This window comes from Manis pentadactyla, chromosome 13 (genome assembly GCF_030020395.1).
Source record: "Manis pentadactyla isolate mManPen7 chromosome 13, mManPen7.hap1, whole genome shotgun sequence".
Lineage (NCBI taxonomy): Eukaryota > Metazoa > Chordata > Mammalia > Pholidota > Manidae > Manis > Manis pentadactyla.
Window position 1 is genome coordinate 50,081,696 of NC_080031.1, and position 16,447 is coordinate 50,098,142.

The 16,447-nt window shown below is 35.8% G+C and overlaps 1 protein-coding gene across 1 annotated transcript; it reads right to left on the reverse strand.

The window, feature by feature from the left end:
• Nucleotides 1-7,035: 7,035 nt before the first annotated feature.
• LOC118912967 (olfactory receptor 5V1-like) lies at nucleotides 7,036-9,092 on the reverse strand. The gene is made up of 2 exons (XM_057490454.1): nucleotides 9,073-9,092; nucleotides 7,036-7,891 (listed from the first exon to the last, which is right to left on the reverse strand). Exons 1-2 carry the CDS (start codon nucleotides 9,090-9,092, stop codon nucleotides 7,036-7,038), a joined length of 876 nt encoding a protein of 291 aa, XP_057346437.1.
• Nucleotides 9,093-16,447: the final 7,355 nt, after the last annotated feature.

Genomic DNA, 16,447 nt, shown 5'->3' on the forward strand with positions numbered 1-16,447 from the left:
AGTAAGTAACTATGGAGTGAATGAAGGAGACATTTGATGCTTCTGGAAATTAAACAGTAGCAGGAATATTTGGGGATGAAAACCAGAAATTGAACTAACAATGAGACAGCAATAAGTTTTGAAATAAGACTGATGATAAAATACAAGAGTTTGAGAGGATTAAAGATGGCTGCATGAGAGGAGAGACAGAGGTTTCCTCCTAAAACCATATACAATTAGAAAATATAGTTGGTGCAATCAATCCTGAAAGAGCAACAGGAAAGAGGATGGTGCCAGGCTGCACACACCTGGAGAAAAGAGCAGACCTCACCAAACGGGGTAACGTACCAAAGCTGTGACCTGGCAGGACCCAAGCCCTTCCTCCACCCCAGCTCACTTGTGGGAGGAAGAGAAACAGAACAGGGAGAGAGTTGAAGGCCTGGGACTGCTTTATACCTATCTCCAGAGATCTGCTCTGGGAGCACAAACCTACATTTCATGGTGCTTTAGTGTCACTTGCATGATTACAGGGTTGGAAAGCTAATACAGGTGGAGTTCCTGGAGGGACTGAGATTCCAGCCACTTGAGGAAAGCAGGGATCCATATCTGGCTGCTCTGGAAAAAAGCTTATACCTGTGTGCTCGGCCCACTGGTTCAGGCAGTGGAGACAGGCAGAGCAGCTGGGGAGCAGGAAACAGCTCTTTCCTCACCCTGGGCACCAATACCGCTCCCCTGTGACCCCCAACATTGCTTCAGGGGCTGGGCAGCTCTGGGGAGTGGAGCTTCTGGACACTAGAGGGTACCCTATACAGATATGAAAAGCCAAAGGAACCTGGTCCAGAGTAAAATTAATATAAATCCAGAGAAAGATTTAAATGACATGGACCTGATGACTCTTCCTGAAAGGGAGTTCAAAATAAAAATCATCAACATGATAATGGAGGTATGGAAAGATATCCAAGAACTCAGGAATGAATTCAGATTGGAGATCCAATAGTGGAAGAGCATGATGGAGGGTATTAGAAGCAGATTAAATATAGGGTAGGAGATGATAAGTAGAAACTATAGAAGAAGAATACAATGAAGCTGAGGCACAGAGAGAGAAAAGGATCTCTAAGAATGAAATAATATTGAGAGAACTGTGTGACCAATCCAAACGGAGCAATATTCATATTACAGGGATGCCAGAAGAAAAAGAGAGAGGGAAAGGGATAGAAAGTGTCTTTGAGGAGGTAGTTGCTGAAAACTTCCCCAATCTGGGGAAGGAGATAGTCTCTCAGGCCATGGAGATCCACAGATCGCCCAACACAAGGGACTTTAGGAAGACAACAGCAAGACATATAGTAATAACATTGGCAAAAATCAAGGATAAGGACAGGCTATTAAAAGCAGCCAGAGAGAGAAATAAGATCACATACAAAGGAAAGCCCATCAGACTAACATCAGACTTCTGAGCAGAAACCTTACAGGCCAGAAGGGAGTGGTGTGATGTATTTAATGCCATGAAGCAGAAGGGCCTGGAACCAAGATTACTTTATCCGGCAAGATTATCATTTAAATTTGAAGGGGGGATTAAACAATTTCTAGATAAGCAAAAGCTGAGAGAATTTACCTCCCACAAACCAACTCGGCAGTCTATTTTGGAGGGACTGCTATAGATGGAAGTGTTCCTAAGGTTGAATAGCTGTCACCAGAGGAAATAAAACCACAGTAAAGAAAGTACAACAGCTAATTACAAAGAAAATGCAAAATTAAATTAACTATCCCCAAAGTCAATCAAAGGATAGACAAAAAATACAAAATATGATACCTAGTATATAAAGAATGGAGGCGGAAGAAAAAGGAGGAGAAAAAGAAAAGAGCCTTTAGATTGTGTTTGTAACAGCATATTAAGTAAGTTGAGTTAGACTCTAAGACAGGAAATTAACCTTGAAACTTTGGTAACCATGAATCTAAAGCCTGAAATGGCAATAAGTACATACTTATTGAATGCACCAATCAAAAGACATAGAGTCATTGAATGGATAAAAAAACAAGACCCATCTATATGCTGCCTACAAGAGACATTTTAAACCCAAAGACATCCACAGAATAAAAGTGAAAGGATGGAAAAAGATATTCCATACAACTAACAGAGAGAAAAAGGCAGGAGTTGCAGTACTTGCATCAGACAAAGTAGACTTCAAAACAAAGAAAGTAACACGAGACAAAGAAAGACATTACATAATGACAAAGGGGTCAATCCAACAAGAAGATATAACCATTATAAATATCTATACTTCAAACACAGGAGCACCCACATATGTGAAACAAATACTAACAGAATTAAAAGGGGAAATAGAATGCAATGCATTCATTTTGGGAGACTTCAACATTCCACTCACTCTGAAGGACAGATCAACCAGACAGAAGATAAGTAAGGAGACAGAGGCACTGAACAGCACAATAGAACAGATGAACCTAACAGACACCTACAGAACACTACACCTAAAAGCAATAGAATACACATTCTTCTCAAGGGCACAAGGAACATTTTCAAGAATAGATCATATACTAAGCCACAAAAAGAGCCTCAGTAAATTCAAAAAGATTGAAATCATACCAACCAGTTTCTCAGATCACAAAGCTATGAAACTAGAAATAAATTATGCAAAGAAAATGAAAAATCCACAAACACATTGAGGCTTCACAACATGCTCCTAAATAACAAATGGATAAATGAACAAATAAAAACAGAGATCAAGCAATATATGGAGACAAATGACAACAATAATTTAACAACACAAAATCTGTGAGATGCAACCAAGGCTGTGCTAAGAGGAAAGTATATTGCAATACAGGCCTACCTCAACAAAGAGGAACAATCCCATATAAGAAGTCTAAACTCACAATTAATGAAACTAGAAAAAGAAAAAATGAAGCCCAAAGTCAGTAGAAGTAGGGCTAACATAAAGATTAGAGCATAAATAAATGAAATTAAAAAGAATAAAATAAAGAAAGAATCAATAAAATCAAGAGCTGGTTCATCAAGAAAATAAACAAAATAAATAAACTCCTAGTCAAACTTATCAAGAAAAAAAGAGATTCTACACACATAAACAGAATCAGAAATGAGAAAGGAAAAATCACTATGGACACCATAGAAATACAAAGAATTTTAGAGAATACTATGAAAAATTACATGCTAACAAACTGGATAACCTAGAAGAAATGGACAACTTTCTAGAAAAATACAACCTCCCAAGGCTGACCAAGAAAGAAACAAAAAAATATGAACAGACCAATTACCAGCAATGAAATTGAACTGGTAATCAAAAACCTACCTAAGAACAAAACTCCTGGACCAGATGGCTTCACCACTGAACTTTATCAAACATTTAGTGAAGACCTAATACACATTCTCTTTAAAGTTTTCCAAAAAATAGAAGAGGAGGGAAAACTTCCAAACTCATTCTAGGAAGCCAGCATCACTCTAATACCAAAACCAGGCAAAGACACCACAAAAAAAGAAAATTACAGACCAATATCCCTGATGAACATAGAGGCAAAAATACTAAAAAAAATATTAGCAAACTGAATTCAAAAATAAATTAAAAAGATCATCCATCATGATCAAGTAGGACTTATTCCAGGGATGCAAGGACAATACAACATTCGAAAATCCATCAACATCATCCATCACATCAACAAAAAGGACTAAAACCACATGATCATCTCCATAGATGCTGAAAAAGCATTCGACAAAATTCAACATCCATTCATGATAAAAACTCTCTATTAAATGGGTATACAGGACAAGTAACTCAACATAATAAAGGCCATATATGACAAACCCACAGCCAACATTATACTTAACAGCAAGAAGCTGAAAGGTTTTCCTTTAAGATCAGGAAAAGACAAGGATGTCCACTCTCCCCATTTCTATTCAACACAGTCCTGGAGGTCCTAGCCATGGCAATCAGACAACACAAAGAAATAAAAGGCATCCAGATTGGCAAGGAAGAAGTTAAACTGTCCCTGTTTGCAGATGACATGATGTTGTACATAAAAAACCCCGAATAATCCATTCCAAAATGACTAGATCTAATATCTGAATTCAGCAAAGTTGCAGAATGCAAAATTAATACACAGATATCTGTGGCATTCCTATACACTAACAATGAGCTAGTGGAGAAAGAAATCAGGAAAACAATTCCAGTCACAACTGCATCAAAAAGAATAAAATACCTAGGAATAAGCTTAACCAAGAAAGTGAAAGACCTATACTCTGAAAACTACAAGACACTCATGAAAGAAATTAAAGAAGATACCAATAAATGGAAACACATCCCGTGCTCATAGAGAGGAAGAATTAATATTGACAACACGGCCATCCTGCCCAAAGCAATCTATGGCTTCAATGCAATTCCTATCAAAATACCAAAAGCATTCTTCAATGAACTAGAGAAAATCATCCTAAAATTCATATGGAACCACAAAAGACCTCGACTAGCCAAAGCAATCTTGAGAAGGAAGAATAAAGTGGGGGGGGGGGATCTCGCTCCCCAACTTCAAGCTCTACTACAAAGCGACAGTAATCAAGACAATTTGGTACTGACACAAAAACAGATCCACAGACCAGTGGAACAGAATAGATACTCCAGACATTAACCCAAACATATATGGTCAATTAATATACGATAAAGGAGCCATGGACATACAATGGGGAAATGACAGCCTCTTCAACAGCTGGTGTTGGCAAAACTGGACAGCTACATGTAAGAGAATGAAACTGGTTTGCTTGGCCACACAGAAATGTCAGGGTTTGCACACAGAATGCAAGAGAGCCAAGTACAAGAGTAGTAACACGCCTGCCTGGCTATAGGATGCCATGGCAACCGCACACCCCTCTTCTAGCACTGAAGAAGCAGCGCTCAGTGCGCAGCCACAGCAGCCAATTGAAATCATGGTTTCTTTGAAATTAGAGCCGATGCCATCATTTTTGTTGCTGTGTAATACATAACCCACTGGCACCAGGTTTAGTCCATCTAGCTTCCTTCCAACTTCCTGGTACCTCTTTCATGTATGATTGCTGTCAGTCTAGTTTTACAGTAAACAACATAAAATGTTTTAAGTTATAGAGACATACTAAATAGCAAAACAAAAAATGCATCCACCTCTCTGCTGTGTCTTTTCATCTACAGCGGGACTATTTTGCATGTGAATACGCATCTGTATGGCTGTTCAAGTGCCAGATACGTCAGTTCAGGAATTTGTCAACTAATTGGGTCAGGTTATCTCAGAGTATCTTAAATTTCAAAGAAGAGAAGATAGGTCAGAATTAGATTCCATGGTGGCTGTTTAACACAGTTATAACCCCAAGATCACAAAGAGTATTAGATTCTAATAAGGGATGAAAGACTAAACAAATATTTGAGTATTTGGGATCTAAAATAAACAAATGATTGTTTTTATAAAGATTTTATTCAATTTTACACAGCAATCTATTTAACAAAATCCATGCATTATTATTTTATAAAATGAGGACTGTATTCTTTCATACCACATTAAAACTATATGACAGGTAATAAAAATAAAAACAAGTATAAGGTTTATAACACTACGTAGTAGTATTACTTTATTTCCTTCCTCAGGACTTTGTGGATTTTCCCACTGGTAAAATCAAACGAGAGGTAGTTGACCTTCCACTACTATGAAGAGCCCTGGAATGCTGCAGATGATGTATTTCAGGGCAATGATGAGCTTTGGAAAATGAAATTGTTTCCGAAGTATGGCAGGAGACGTGCACACAGCCTAGCTGATGTGGAATAAGTACATATGATGAGGCAATCATTTCATAAAGATTTGAAAATGACTTGGAAAGTTAGTTACAGTCTAGAGGAGGAGTTAACAGGATGTCTTTGGATAATGCAAGAAGAATTCAGTAGTGATAAAGGACGGACAGATTGCAGAAAAGAGGAGGAGAGAAAACAATGAATGCCAAGGAGTGGAAAGAGAAACAAAAATTCAGGGAGAGATCATCTGAGTGGGGACTAAACATAGGAGGTAATACATCCCCAGATTGAGGAAAACTATGGGTAAAATGTGCGTGATTGTAGATAAAGCAAAGAATCACATAAGTATTAGTGCACAGAGAAAACCTTCCTATTTCTAGAGGTGACAGGAAAAGTAAACAACATAAAATAGAGTGTGTAAGATGCACCATCCCCTCAGAATCAACAGCTTTCTGATCACATTTAGTCTTTGTGGTTGGGGAAAATTGATACCAAAAATATATGGCAGCTGATAAGAATGTGTGCATGAGTTAAAAGATGGTGCTTTCAGTTTTGAAAATGATAAAGTTAAAAAGGCAATAATATAGTGAACTGAATTATATTAGTAAATCACAGGTAGAGAAACTAAGTCCTCTTCTTGGAGAAATAGATAGATCTGAGAATGGAAAGGTTACCCAACATGAAGAAAAGCAGAGAACTATACAGTAAGTGGAAGCAAAAACTGAGACAGGTTGAGTGAAATGATAATGTTATAAAGGTTTATTGGCATAAGCTGCATCACAAAAGGCAAAGAAATAAAACAAGTATTAACGGAGAGAAGTTTAGATATAGATTTAAAGTGTATATAAAAGTAAAGATGATACAGGTATAGCTACAGATATGGATATCCATGAATGTGAACAAAATCCCAAGTTAACTTAGAAGATGGGCTCACGTTATACCTCCTAATAGTGTGATTAATGTTCTCTGCTGTTTATGGAAATGTCTATTTGGGGACAATACATTTTAAATTCCCCTTTGAGAAAGACAGATACCCATACAGATAGGTATCATTAAACTTACCTGTATGTTCACATGCCTATAAATTACACCATATATGTAAGTATATATTCTGTGTCAATTAAACATTATTTTCTATAAATTCTTCTCATCAGTGTGTTCTAAAATGAGTACTGACTTTTTCTGTTTTACTGTTACACTCACTGTAAACATGCTCAGGCACATAAGGCCCTGTTGAGTGCCCCTTTCACCTCTATGCTCCTCAAGCTGTAGATCCTGGGGTTTAGCATTGGGGTGATAACCCCATAGAGCATGGTGATGAGCCTGTCCCTGGCTGGGGAGTGGTGACTGGAGGAAGGCCAAACAGGTAAATATTACTGTGCCATAAAACAACCCAATCACCATGAGGTGGGAGGCACATGTGGAGAAGGCTTTGAGCTTCCCTTCCACTGTTTGGATCTTTAGGAAGGTGAATATGATGTACATAAGAAATGAAGGTAGTTAGGAAGGCACCAATTCCCAAAATATTTGATACCACAAACATAAGCATTTCTTCTATGTAGGTGGATGAGCAGGAGAGGGCCACCACTGGGGGGATGTCACAGTAATACTGGTTAACCCGACTGGACTTGCAAAAAGACAGGCAGAAGGTGGACACTGTATGGAGGAGGGAATGTAGAAACCCTGCTGCCAGCTGGGCACAGCGAGCCTTGGTCATGATGAGGGTGTAACGCAGGGGGAAAAAGTTGGCCACATACCGGTCATAAGCAATGACAGCGAGAAGGAAGACCTCAGTCCCCGCCAGGGCCACCAGGAAATAAAGCTGCAAAACACAGCTCAGGAAGGAGATGCTGTCATTCCCAGTAAAGAGGTTGTCCAGCATCTTGGGGACAGTAGCTGATGGGCAGAATATGTCTAAGAGGGACAGACTGGCCAGGAAGTAATAGATGGTTGTGTTTTTCTCAGTCGCAATGACCAAGAGAATGGCCCCGTTTCCCAACAAGGTGACCTGGTGGGTGATGGCAAGGACCGCAAAGAGAGGATAGTGCACCTCGGGGAGGTCAGAGAGCCCCGTGAGGATAAAGTGAGTCACGGTGGTGAGATTGTAGCCATCTATCTCCTCTCCCACGGGGGTCTCCCTGGAGGGAGGGAAGCCAACAAGCACAGGTTAGAGAAAAAATAAGGGAACTATTTATTAGAAATTTGAAAATTATTGTGTGTGGTTGGTGATGAATATGCTATCCATATATTAATTAAAAATTCTAATTATTAGAACTGTTGTTAAAACATTTCCTGATTTCATGTTGTTTCTTGTAATACTCATCCTCAGATCCTTACACTAAGGAACACCTCCACATCCCTAAGGAGATGTTAAAAAATGATTTCTTAATAAAATTACTGTGGTTTCACCAGTGTTTGGGATTCCACAATTCAGTGAGAGCTACCTTTGTGTCCTTCACACCTAGTTGGGCATTTACTTTATTTTGCTTCATAGTATCTCAATGTGTAGAATTTTATGCACTATCTCAAGTTTAATGACATCAATGACAGAAGCTATGTATTCTTAAGGTATATAATTTTTGCAGATACTTCTTATATAATAATATATTGGTTTTAGATGAATAACAGAATAACTCAATAATTACATTAATAGTTGCTCACCATAGTAAATGTACCCCTGTTACCACAATAATGCAATACTATTGGTTATATTCTCTATGTTGTACTTCCACTCTTATGATTAATTTATTTTATTATTTGTAGTTTGTACTTTTTATCCCCTTCACTATTTTTCACCCATCCTCCTACCCCATGATTTCACTTTTGTACACAACAACAACAAAAGACCCCACAAACAGTAATAAATAAATACCTGGTATATATTTTAATAACTGGTAGCAATGAGAAGACATTAAAAAGAATAATTATCAGGAATTTTTGCATGGAAAAGAATGAAAGGTGTGTCTCCTGTTTATACAAAATGTATGTGTTGGTGAAAATAAATGTGGAAATGGTTTTATAACTTAGAATCATAATCATTGAAGTATGAATTTTAGCAGATGTTTTCCAGAATGAGTATATTAAAAAAACATTTTATCCTATAACTTAAATAAGCAAACAAATATAACAGAAACAGACTCATAAACACAGAGAACAGATACTGGTTACCATTGGTAATGCAGATGCAAAGATGTATTGGATAAGAGGTACAAACTTGTAATATTAAAATAATTTAATCAGAGAGACGGAGGTACAGAATAGGCAATAGAACTAACAGTATTGTAGTATAATTTCATGGTGACACAGTAACCACACTTACCATGGTAAACATTTGGTCATGAGTACAACTTTTGGGTCACTTGGCTGTGAAACCAACATAATATTGTATGTCATCAATATTTCATTAAAAAACTAAAATAAGAAAGGAAAATAAAACTAGTTCAGTAGTGTATAAATGTGAATGAAACTAGAAACCAAAATATTGACATGATATTCAAATCCCATTACCCTTAAAACAAACATATCATCATATGTGTCATTATTCAAGGAAGTGTGAGGGTACACAATCATAAATGACTGAAGCTTTTGGCCATAGTAAGATATTTAATTTTTAAATTGCATTTGTATTTACAATAACTTTAACCTAAGGTCTAAAAATCACTATTTCTATTATCTTTCTGTCACTTTTAAAACTATGTTTTTTAAATATTACATGTGAATGATAGAAAAAGAGAAAGATGATTAGAAAACATAAACATTTTAAATGGTTCAACCTCAATACCTATTTAATCTACTGGAAATTATTAATGAAATATTTGATGAGATTAAATGCATAGTATAAATAATACAAATTACCTGTAATGATTTATTTATACAGATGGAATGAAATTATTATCTACCATATTTTAATGCAATATTTCATTATATCCTTCCTTCTTTTCTTGGTCTTTTTCTTTTCCTTACTATTCTTTCTATCTTCCCTTCTCACTTCCATTCTTTCTGCCAGCCTGTCTGTCTGTTTTTTGAAAACTGTAGAAATCATTATGGATGTCAATCTTTAATTTTACAATTTCTTCCATATTTCATAAAATTAATAAACTGTTGAATAGTTACCTGTGGGCTACTGCTCCTTAACTTTAATTGAAATATAGTTAATGTACACTTTATATTATTTTCAGTGTATAACTTAGTGATTTGACAATGATATCCATTGCTAAATGCTCACCATGACAAATGTATATACCATCTACAGATATTATACAAGTATTCCATAATATTATTTATTATATTCCATATACTGTACTCTCATCCCCATGGCTAATTTATTTCATAATAGGAAGCCTGCACCTCTTTATCCCCTTCACCCACTCTGACCACCCTCCCATCCCTCTTCCCCATGTGATATTTAAATAAGTATCTCTGATGTTATTGTGGGATGATTTTACTCTTTCCTCACATAGCCACAGTTCTGAACCATACTTCAGAGAAAAGTAGAAAGTATTTTCATGATATTAAAGTCATAAAATTTAAGGAAGAAAATGATTATATTAACAGCAACATGCTTGGACAACATTATTCAATCAGTGGGTGCTTAGTGAGTGAATTAGAATACGTGAAACAAAAACCATCTACCCTGTCAGTTCACAAAATCAGAAAGATCAAGGCTCTACAGAAGCAAAATTTCAGTTTTCTACATCTTTATATATTCAGTTTAAGAAAATGTTGTAGTAACTTTATAAAATTTTAAAAGGTACTATTACAAGAGAAATCAATATTTTGAGACATTAAATATTAAATTGGCCAAGATTAGCTCTCTCATCTCTCATGGATACTATCCAGAAAACAGCTTTCTTAATTGTATAACTTACCCTTTTGCCTGTGTTTAAACTGAAACAAACCTCATATGAAGCTCTGTTATTTAGCAAATGTTTACTTCATGGATCCACTACACGGAGAAAAGTAAATTAGTTAATCAAGCAAAAATAATCTCTGATATATCTTGAATTTTTTAAGATAATTAAAATGTTATAATTTCTTTAGTATTTCAACATCAGGGAAAACTACATTGAAAATTATGAACAGGAAGATGTTTCTTAAGGCTCTATTGATAAAGAAGAAATCCATATCCTTCCTATTTAACTCAGTGGATTGATAAGTAATCATTTAAAGCAGTCAAAAATGTCCTAAATTTCATCACTCTTCCTGCTTTGTTGAATCCTTACTGCCTGTTTGGTCTCATGGACCAATATTTTAGGGGACACACATTCAGGTCTTTGGGTCAGAGAAATCCATTTGATACAGCAGAACTTCACAGCCAGAGGATCTGGATACACACCTGCATGTGGATACACAATTTCTAGGGCTGAAATTAAATAATTATAAGCATTTGTTTACGCACACACTCTTTAATAGTAGGAATTGCACACCCTGCATCTTCCCTGTTTAGTATTCAATTTTAACTGATCTATCCAAGGTATACGTGTTCATACCATATTAACAACTTTACCAATATCAAATTATTTATTTTGGCTTAAAAAGTGCAGAATTTACTTCATGCTTTCATTGCCTTTTCAATTTCAGAGAGTTCATTCACAATAAAAACATTCAACAGAAGGAAAGTAAAATAATCTGCCCAAAGAAAAAGTACCAAAGTTAAAGCAAACTTCTCACTCATATACAGTGTGAATACTGCAGCTTATTTTATAGTTTATTATACCCAATTTTCTCTAAGAAAAAACTAATTCCCTAGAGAGAATATTATTGACTTCTTCATAAGTGTGAATTTCTACTACCCTAATAATTGGCACTTGTAATAATAATAGACACTTACTTATTTTATATTTATTCAACTTAATGTAAGTGAAAGAAAATTAAATTATAGAAGGGTAAAAATTTTGATTGTTGTAACTTTCTACATGTAACTCTGGGGGTTGGGGGGGATATTTTTCCAGCCTGGGGCAAAATATCTTTGAAACCAAAATCAATCAAAAGGAGAAATAAAGTGGGAGAAACCCGTTTATTGTTTCCAAGCAGTCGTCCACTTCTGCTTGCGTGAGTCTCTTGTGAACAGCCTGCAAAAAGGGGCCCTGCCCAACCTCTTCAGTCCAGATATTCCCTCAATTCCCATTGTCATTGTCTATTGATATGGAGATGGTCTACTTCTCTCCACCCCTTGGAAACACCTATTTTTTTGGAGATGCATTTATTTGGAGATGCACTGTGGCCAGACAAGAGATTCTGGAAATATTGCAATTTTACCCAAAATAGGCATCTATGTTAAAGATTTTTCTTTTTTTAAGTTTCTTTATTTATACATTAGAAGAACTGTAAACTTTACATGGTTTCCATTGTAATTTATGAAACAGATTTCAACTTCAGTTGCTTTATCTGTTACCTTCACCTTTTACAACTTCAGACAATAGAAATGGGTACCCTATTATAATCAGGAACTGCCTATACATTTCCTCCACCATCCTCTCCAATCCTCATTTCCTCTCCTCTTTTGGGTGTTGCTTGACTAATGCATTCATTGGAAAGCATAACTTTGAGTCAAAACATACCCATCAAAAATGTGGCTTAAGCAAAATTATAGATTTTCTTTCACAGTAGAGAAATGGGTGAAATACTGACATCAAATATGACCGGGCACCTGGGCTCCCATAGGTTTCTCCTCAGCATTCTTAGCACGTGGCTCTAATTCCCAGGAATCGAAGCCATCATGGCAGCTGCATCCATCCCTGCACCCATCCACTGTAGCTCCAAACGTTTGCAATCAGTGGATGGCAGCCTAAGTCATTGCATCCGGGTCTTGGCACCTACAAGGAGGGAAGGGCATGTGAGCTGCACTGAGACCCTTGGAAGAATGCTTTGTGGAAGCAGATCTAAAAGTTTCTAATTAATCTGTATTTGAAAGGGTTTTGTTATCTGGACATCTTCAGATGTCAGGGAGTCCTGGACATATGATTTCATTTGAGTCAAATCTTTGTAAAGCAATGAGCAAGGTCAAGACCTGCATATATTCTAAGTTCTTATTCATATGTTTGTATGAAAAATGTAGCTTGATATATATATGTGTGTGTGTGTATATATACATGTATATACATGTATATGTATATATAAGCTTAATTCATGCTTATACATCTATATGTAACTTTCAACTATATATACTGATATGCAGGGAAGTATTTGACTAACTCTTAGGCTTATGTAACACATTACAATCTCCTTTAATCTGACGTTTTATTTGTTATTTTAATAAATTATGAGTTGTCCACAAATATTTATTCTCTTTTTAACAATGGGCTTAGGGTTGAAGAGATAAATCCCCCTCTGCAAACATCATCAGCACAAAAGACATCCAGAATAATGGTTAAAAATTACACTCTTTTGTGTTTAATTGGATCAATCTTATGAAAAGTTCAAGTTCATGCAATAGAGCAAATTTATTATGTGTATTCCATGTCATAATGGTAAACAAGGTAGTAAATTAAACACTACATTCCTATTTGTAATATGTTAATATTTGTAAATTGTCAAATCAATAGCTCCTATGAGTTTGTAAATTAAAATTTTAATGTTCAGAAATAGTTCCTTAACTATGATCATATATATTCATCTCTTAGATTTTGTTCCTGATTCTCTGAATTATTCCCCCAAAGAATGGAACAATAAAGCCAAAAAAAGACACAATTCTTGTTTAAGAAATAACAATTTTCATTATTAAAATCACTATTTAAGTAAAAATACATAAAAAGAGTATGGAAACATAACTAATGTATTTTCTCTCTTCTTTTAATTATGTACCCTAATTTGCTGTTACAAGAATATTAGTATCCTTTCTTGGTTTATGCTTCCCATGAATTTTGTCACTTGTTTAGAGCCTGTGACTATCATTGCAATCAGAAACATAAGCCTTCCCCCAATCGCTCTCGTAGTCCTTGGTATCCACACCCTCACTCAGTCCCTAGACCCTGGCAGGGAATTGTCTCTTCATCCTTATAGTTTCGCCAAGTGGAGAATTTGTATACATAGAATCAACAGTACATAAATTTTGAGACTGCTTGTTTCACTCAGCATGATCCTTTTGGATTTCATACAAGCTATTGCGCATATTGTAGTAAATTTTATTGCCAAGCAATAATTATTTATAGCTGCATCCCTGAGGGACATTTGTATTATTTCCTGATTTTGATGATTCTGAATAAATGGCTATAGATGTTGTATACAGGTTGGTATATATAATTTTCCACTTCTCCCAAAAAACTAGGGCTATGATTTCTGTGTCATGAGTATGTTTCCGTGTTAGAAACTGACCACATTTTTCAGAGTAGTTGCAGTGTTTTACATCACCACCAGCAGTGTGTGAGAGATTCAGGTGCTGTTCATCCTCACACCCGTTTGAAATTTTCACTTGTTGTATTTTACTTCTGGTTCCATATGTAACCTTGATTGTACATCTCCATGTCTATTGGTCCTGGACATCTTTCCTTACTTACTACTTATTTATCACATCAGTGAAGTGAATATCCATTTTTTAAACTGTGTCATTCACTTTATACTTCTTGAATACTGGGTGATTTCTTTCTAATTTATTTTCATTGAAATATAGCAGAAATACAATATTATACTGGTTTCAACTGTACAGTACAATGATTCAACAGTTAAACCCGCTATAAAAACCTCATCCCAACTAGTACACTTACTGTGTATCAACATAGGAAAATGTTAAAGAACCATTGACTGTATTCTGCATACTGAACTTCCAACTTGTGACCAAGTTGTATTATGATTGAGATTTTATGCCTATTTATCCACCTCACCCACACCAGCCACCCACACTAACCTCTCTCCCATGGTAACTTCCAGACCTACCTCAGTGTCTATAAATCTTGTTAATTTCGATTTTTTGTATTGCATACACAAGTGATATCATATGGTATTTCTCTTTCTCCATCTGGTTTATTTCATATAGCACAATACCCTCTGTATCCATCCATATGGTTGCAAATAGCAGTATCTCTTTCTTTTTTATGGATGAATAATATTCTATTGTGTATATATACCACCTCTTCTTTATTCATCATTCTGCTTATGGATGCTTAGGTTGCTTCCATATACTGGCTATTGTAAATAACACAACATTAAACACAGGGGTGCACATATCTTTATGAAACTGGGATTTTGAATTATTTTAATAAATACCTGGAAGTGGACTTACTGAGTCATATGGAACTTCTATTTTTAGTTGCTTAGGAATCTCTATAATTCTTTCCATAGAGTCTGCATCATTGTACATTCCCACCAGCAGTGTAGGAAGGCTCGCTTTTCTCCACATCCTTACCAATGCTTGTTATTTCCTATCTTTTAGATAGTGGCCACTCTGGCATCTCCTTGTGGTTTTGGTTTGCATTTCCGTGATGATTGGCAATGTGCAACATATTTTCATGTGCCTGTTGGCCACCTGTATTTCTTCTTTGGAAAAATGTCTGTTCAGGTCCTCTCTCCATTTGTTTTTTTGGGATTGAGTAGCATGAGCTCCTTATAGAGCTTGAATGTTATCTCCCTTATCAGATGAATGATTCACAAATATGTTCTCCCATCCTATATTCTGCCTTTTTTCATTGTTGATGGTATCCTTTGCTGTACAGAAGATTTTTAGTTCGATATAATTCCACATATTCATTTTTGCTTTTGTTTCCCTTGACCATGGTAACATGTCCAGATAAAAATTACTCTTGTTTATGTTCAAGTTATTTTTGCCTATGTTTTTACCTAAGAATTTCATGGTTAGTCTTGTATTTATCTTTAATCCACTTTGAATTTACATTGTGTATGAAGCCAGACAGTAATCCATTTTCATTCTCTTGCATGTAGCTCTCCAGCTTTCCTAACAATTTATTGAAAAGACTGTCTTTTCTTCACTATATATTTATGTCACCTTTATCACATATAAATTGACCATATTTAAATGGACTTACTTCTTGGTTTTTCAATTCTGTGCCATTGATCTATGGGTCTACTTTTTGGCTGGGGTAATACTGATTTGATTACTGGAATGTCTAGTATAGCTTGAAATCATGTTGGTTACTATCCCCAGCTTTGTCCTTTCTGAAGATGGCTTTGGCTATTTGGTGCTTTCATGGTTCTATATGAATTTTTTGATTATTTGCTGCAGTTCATTACAAGATGCTGCTGTTGTTTTGGTGGGGATTGCATTGTGTTTGTGTCTTTAATTTCTTTCACCAGTGTCTTATTCAGAGTACAGGCCATCCACCATCTTGGTCAAGTTTGTTCCTAGGTATTTTATTATTTTTGATGCATTTATAAATGGAAATATTTTCCTGATTTCTCTTTCTGCTAGCTTGCTGTATGATGGGTCATATTGATGTGTACTGATTTTGTATCCTGCAACTTTACTGAATCCAATTATCAGCTCTAACAGATTTTGGTGGTGTCTTTGGGGTTTTCCATATATAGATCTGTGTCATCTGCCACCAGTGACAGGTTTGGTTTTTCCTTACTGATGTAGACATCTTTTCTCTCTTATTCTTGTCTGATTATCATGACTGTGACTTCCAGTGCTATGCTGACTAAAAGTTGTGAGATTTAGCATCCTTGTCTTGTTCCTGTTATTAGAGTAAATTTTTTCAGCTTTCATCACTGAGTATGATTTTAGCTGTGGGTTTGTCATAATT

Coding starts and splice junctions, on each gene's coding strand:
- LOC118912967 (XM_057490454.1), bottom strand. CDS start 9,092: ATGACCAAATGTTTACCATG. Junction 7,892..9,072: donor ATGACCAAATGTTTACCATG/GTAAGTGTGGTT, acceptor CCCTCCCTCCAG/GGAGACCCCCGTGGGAGAGG.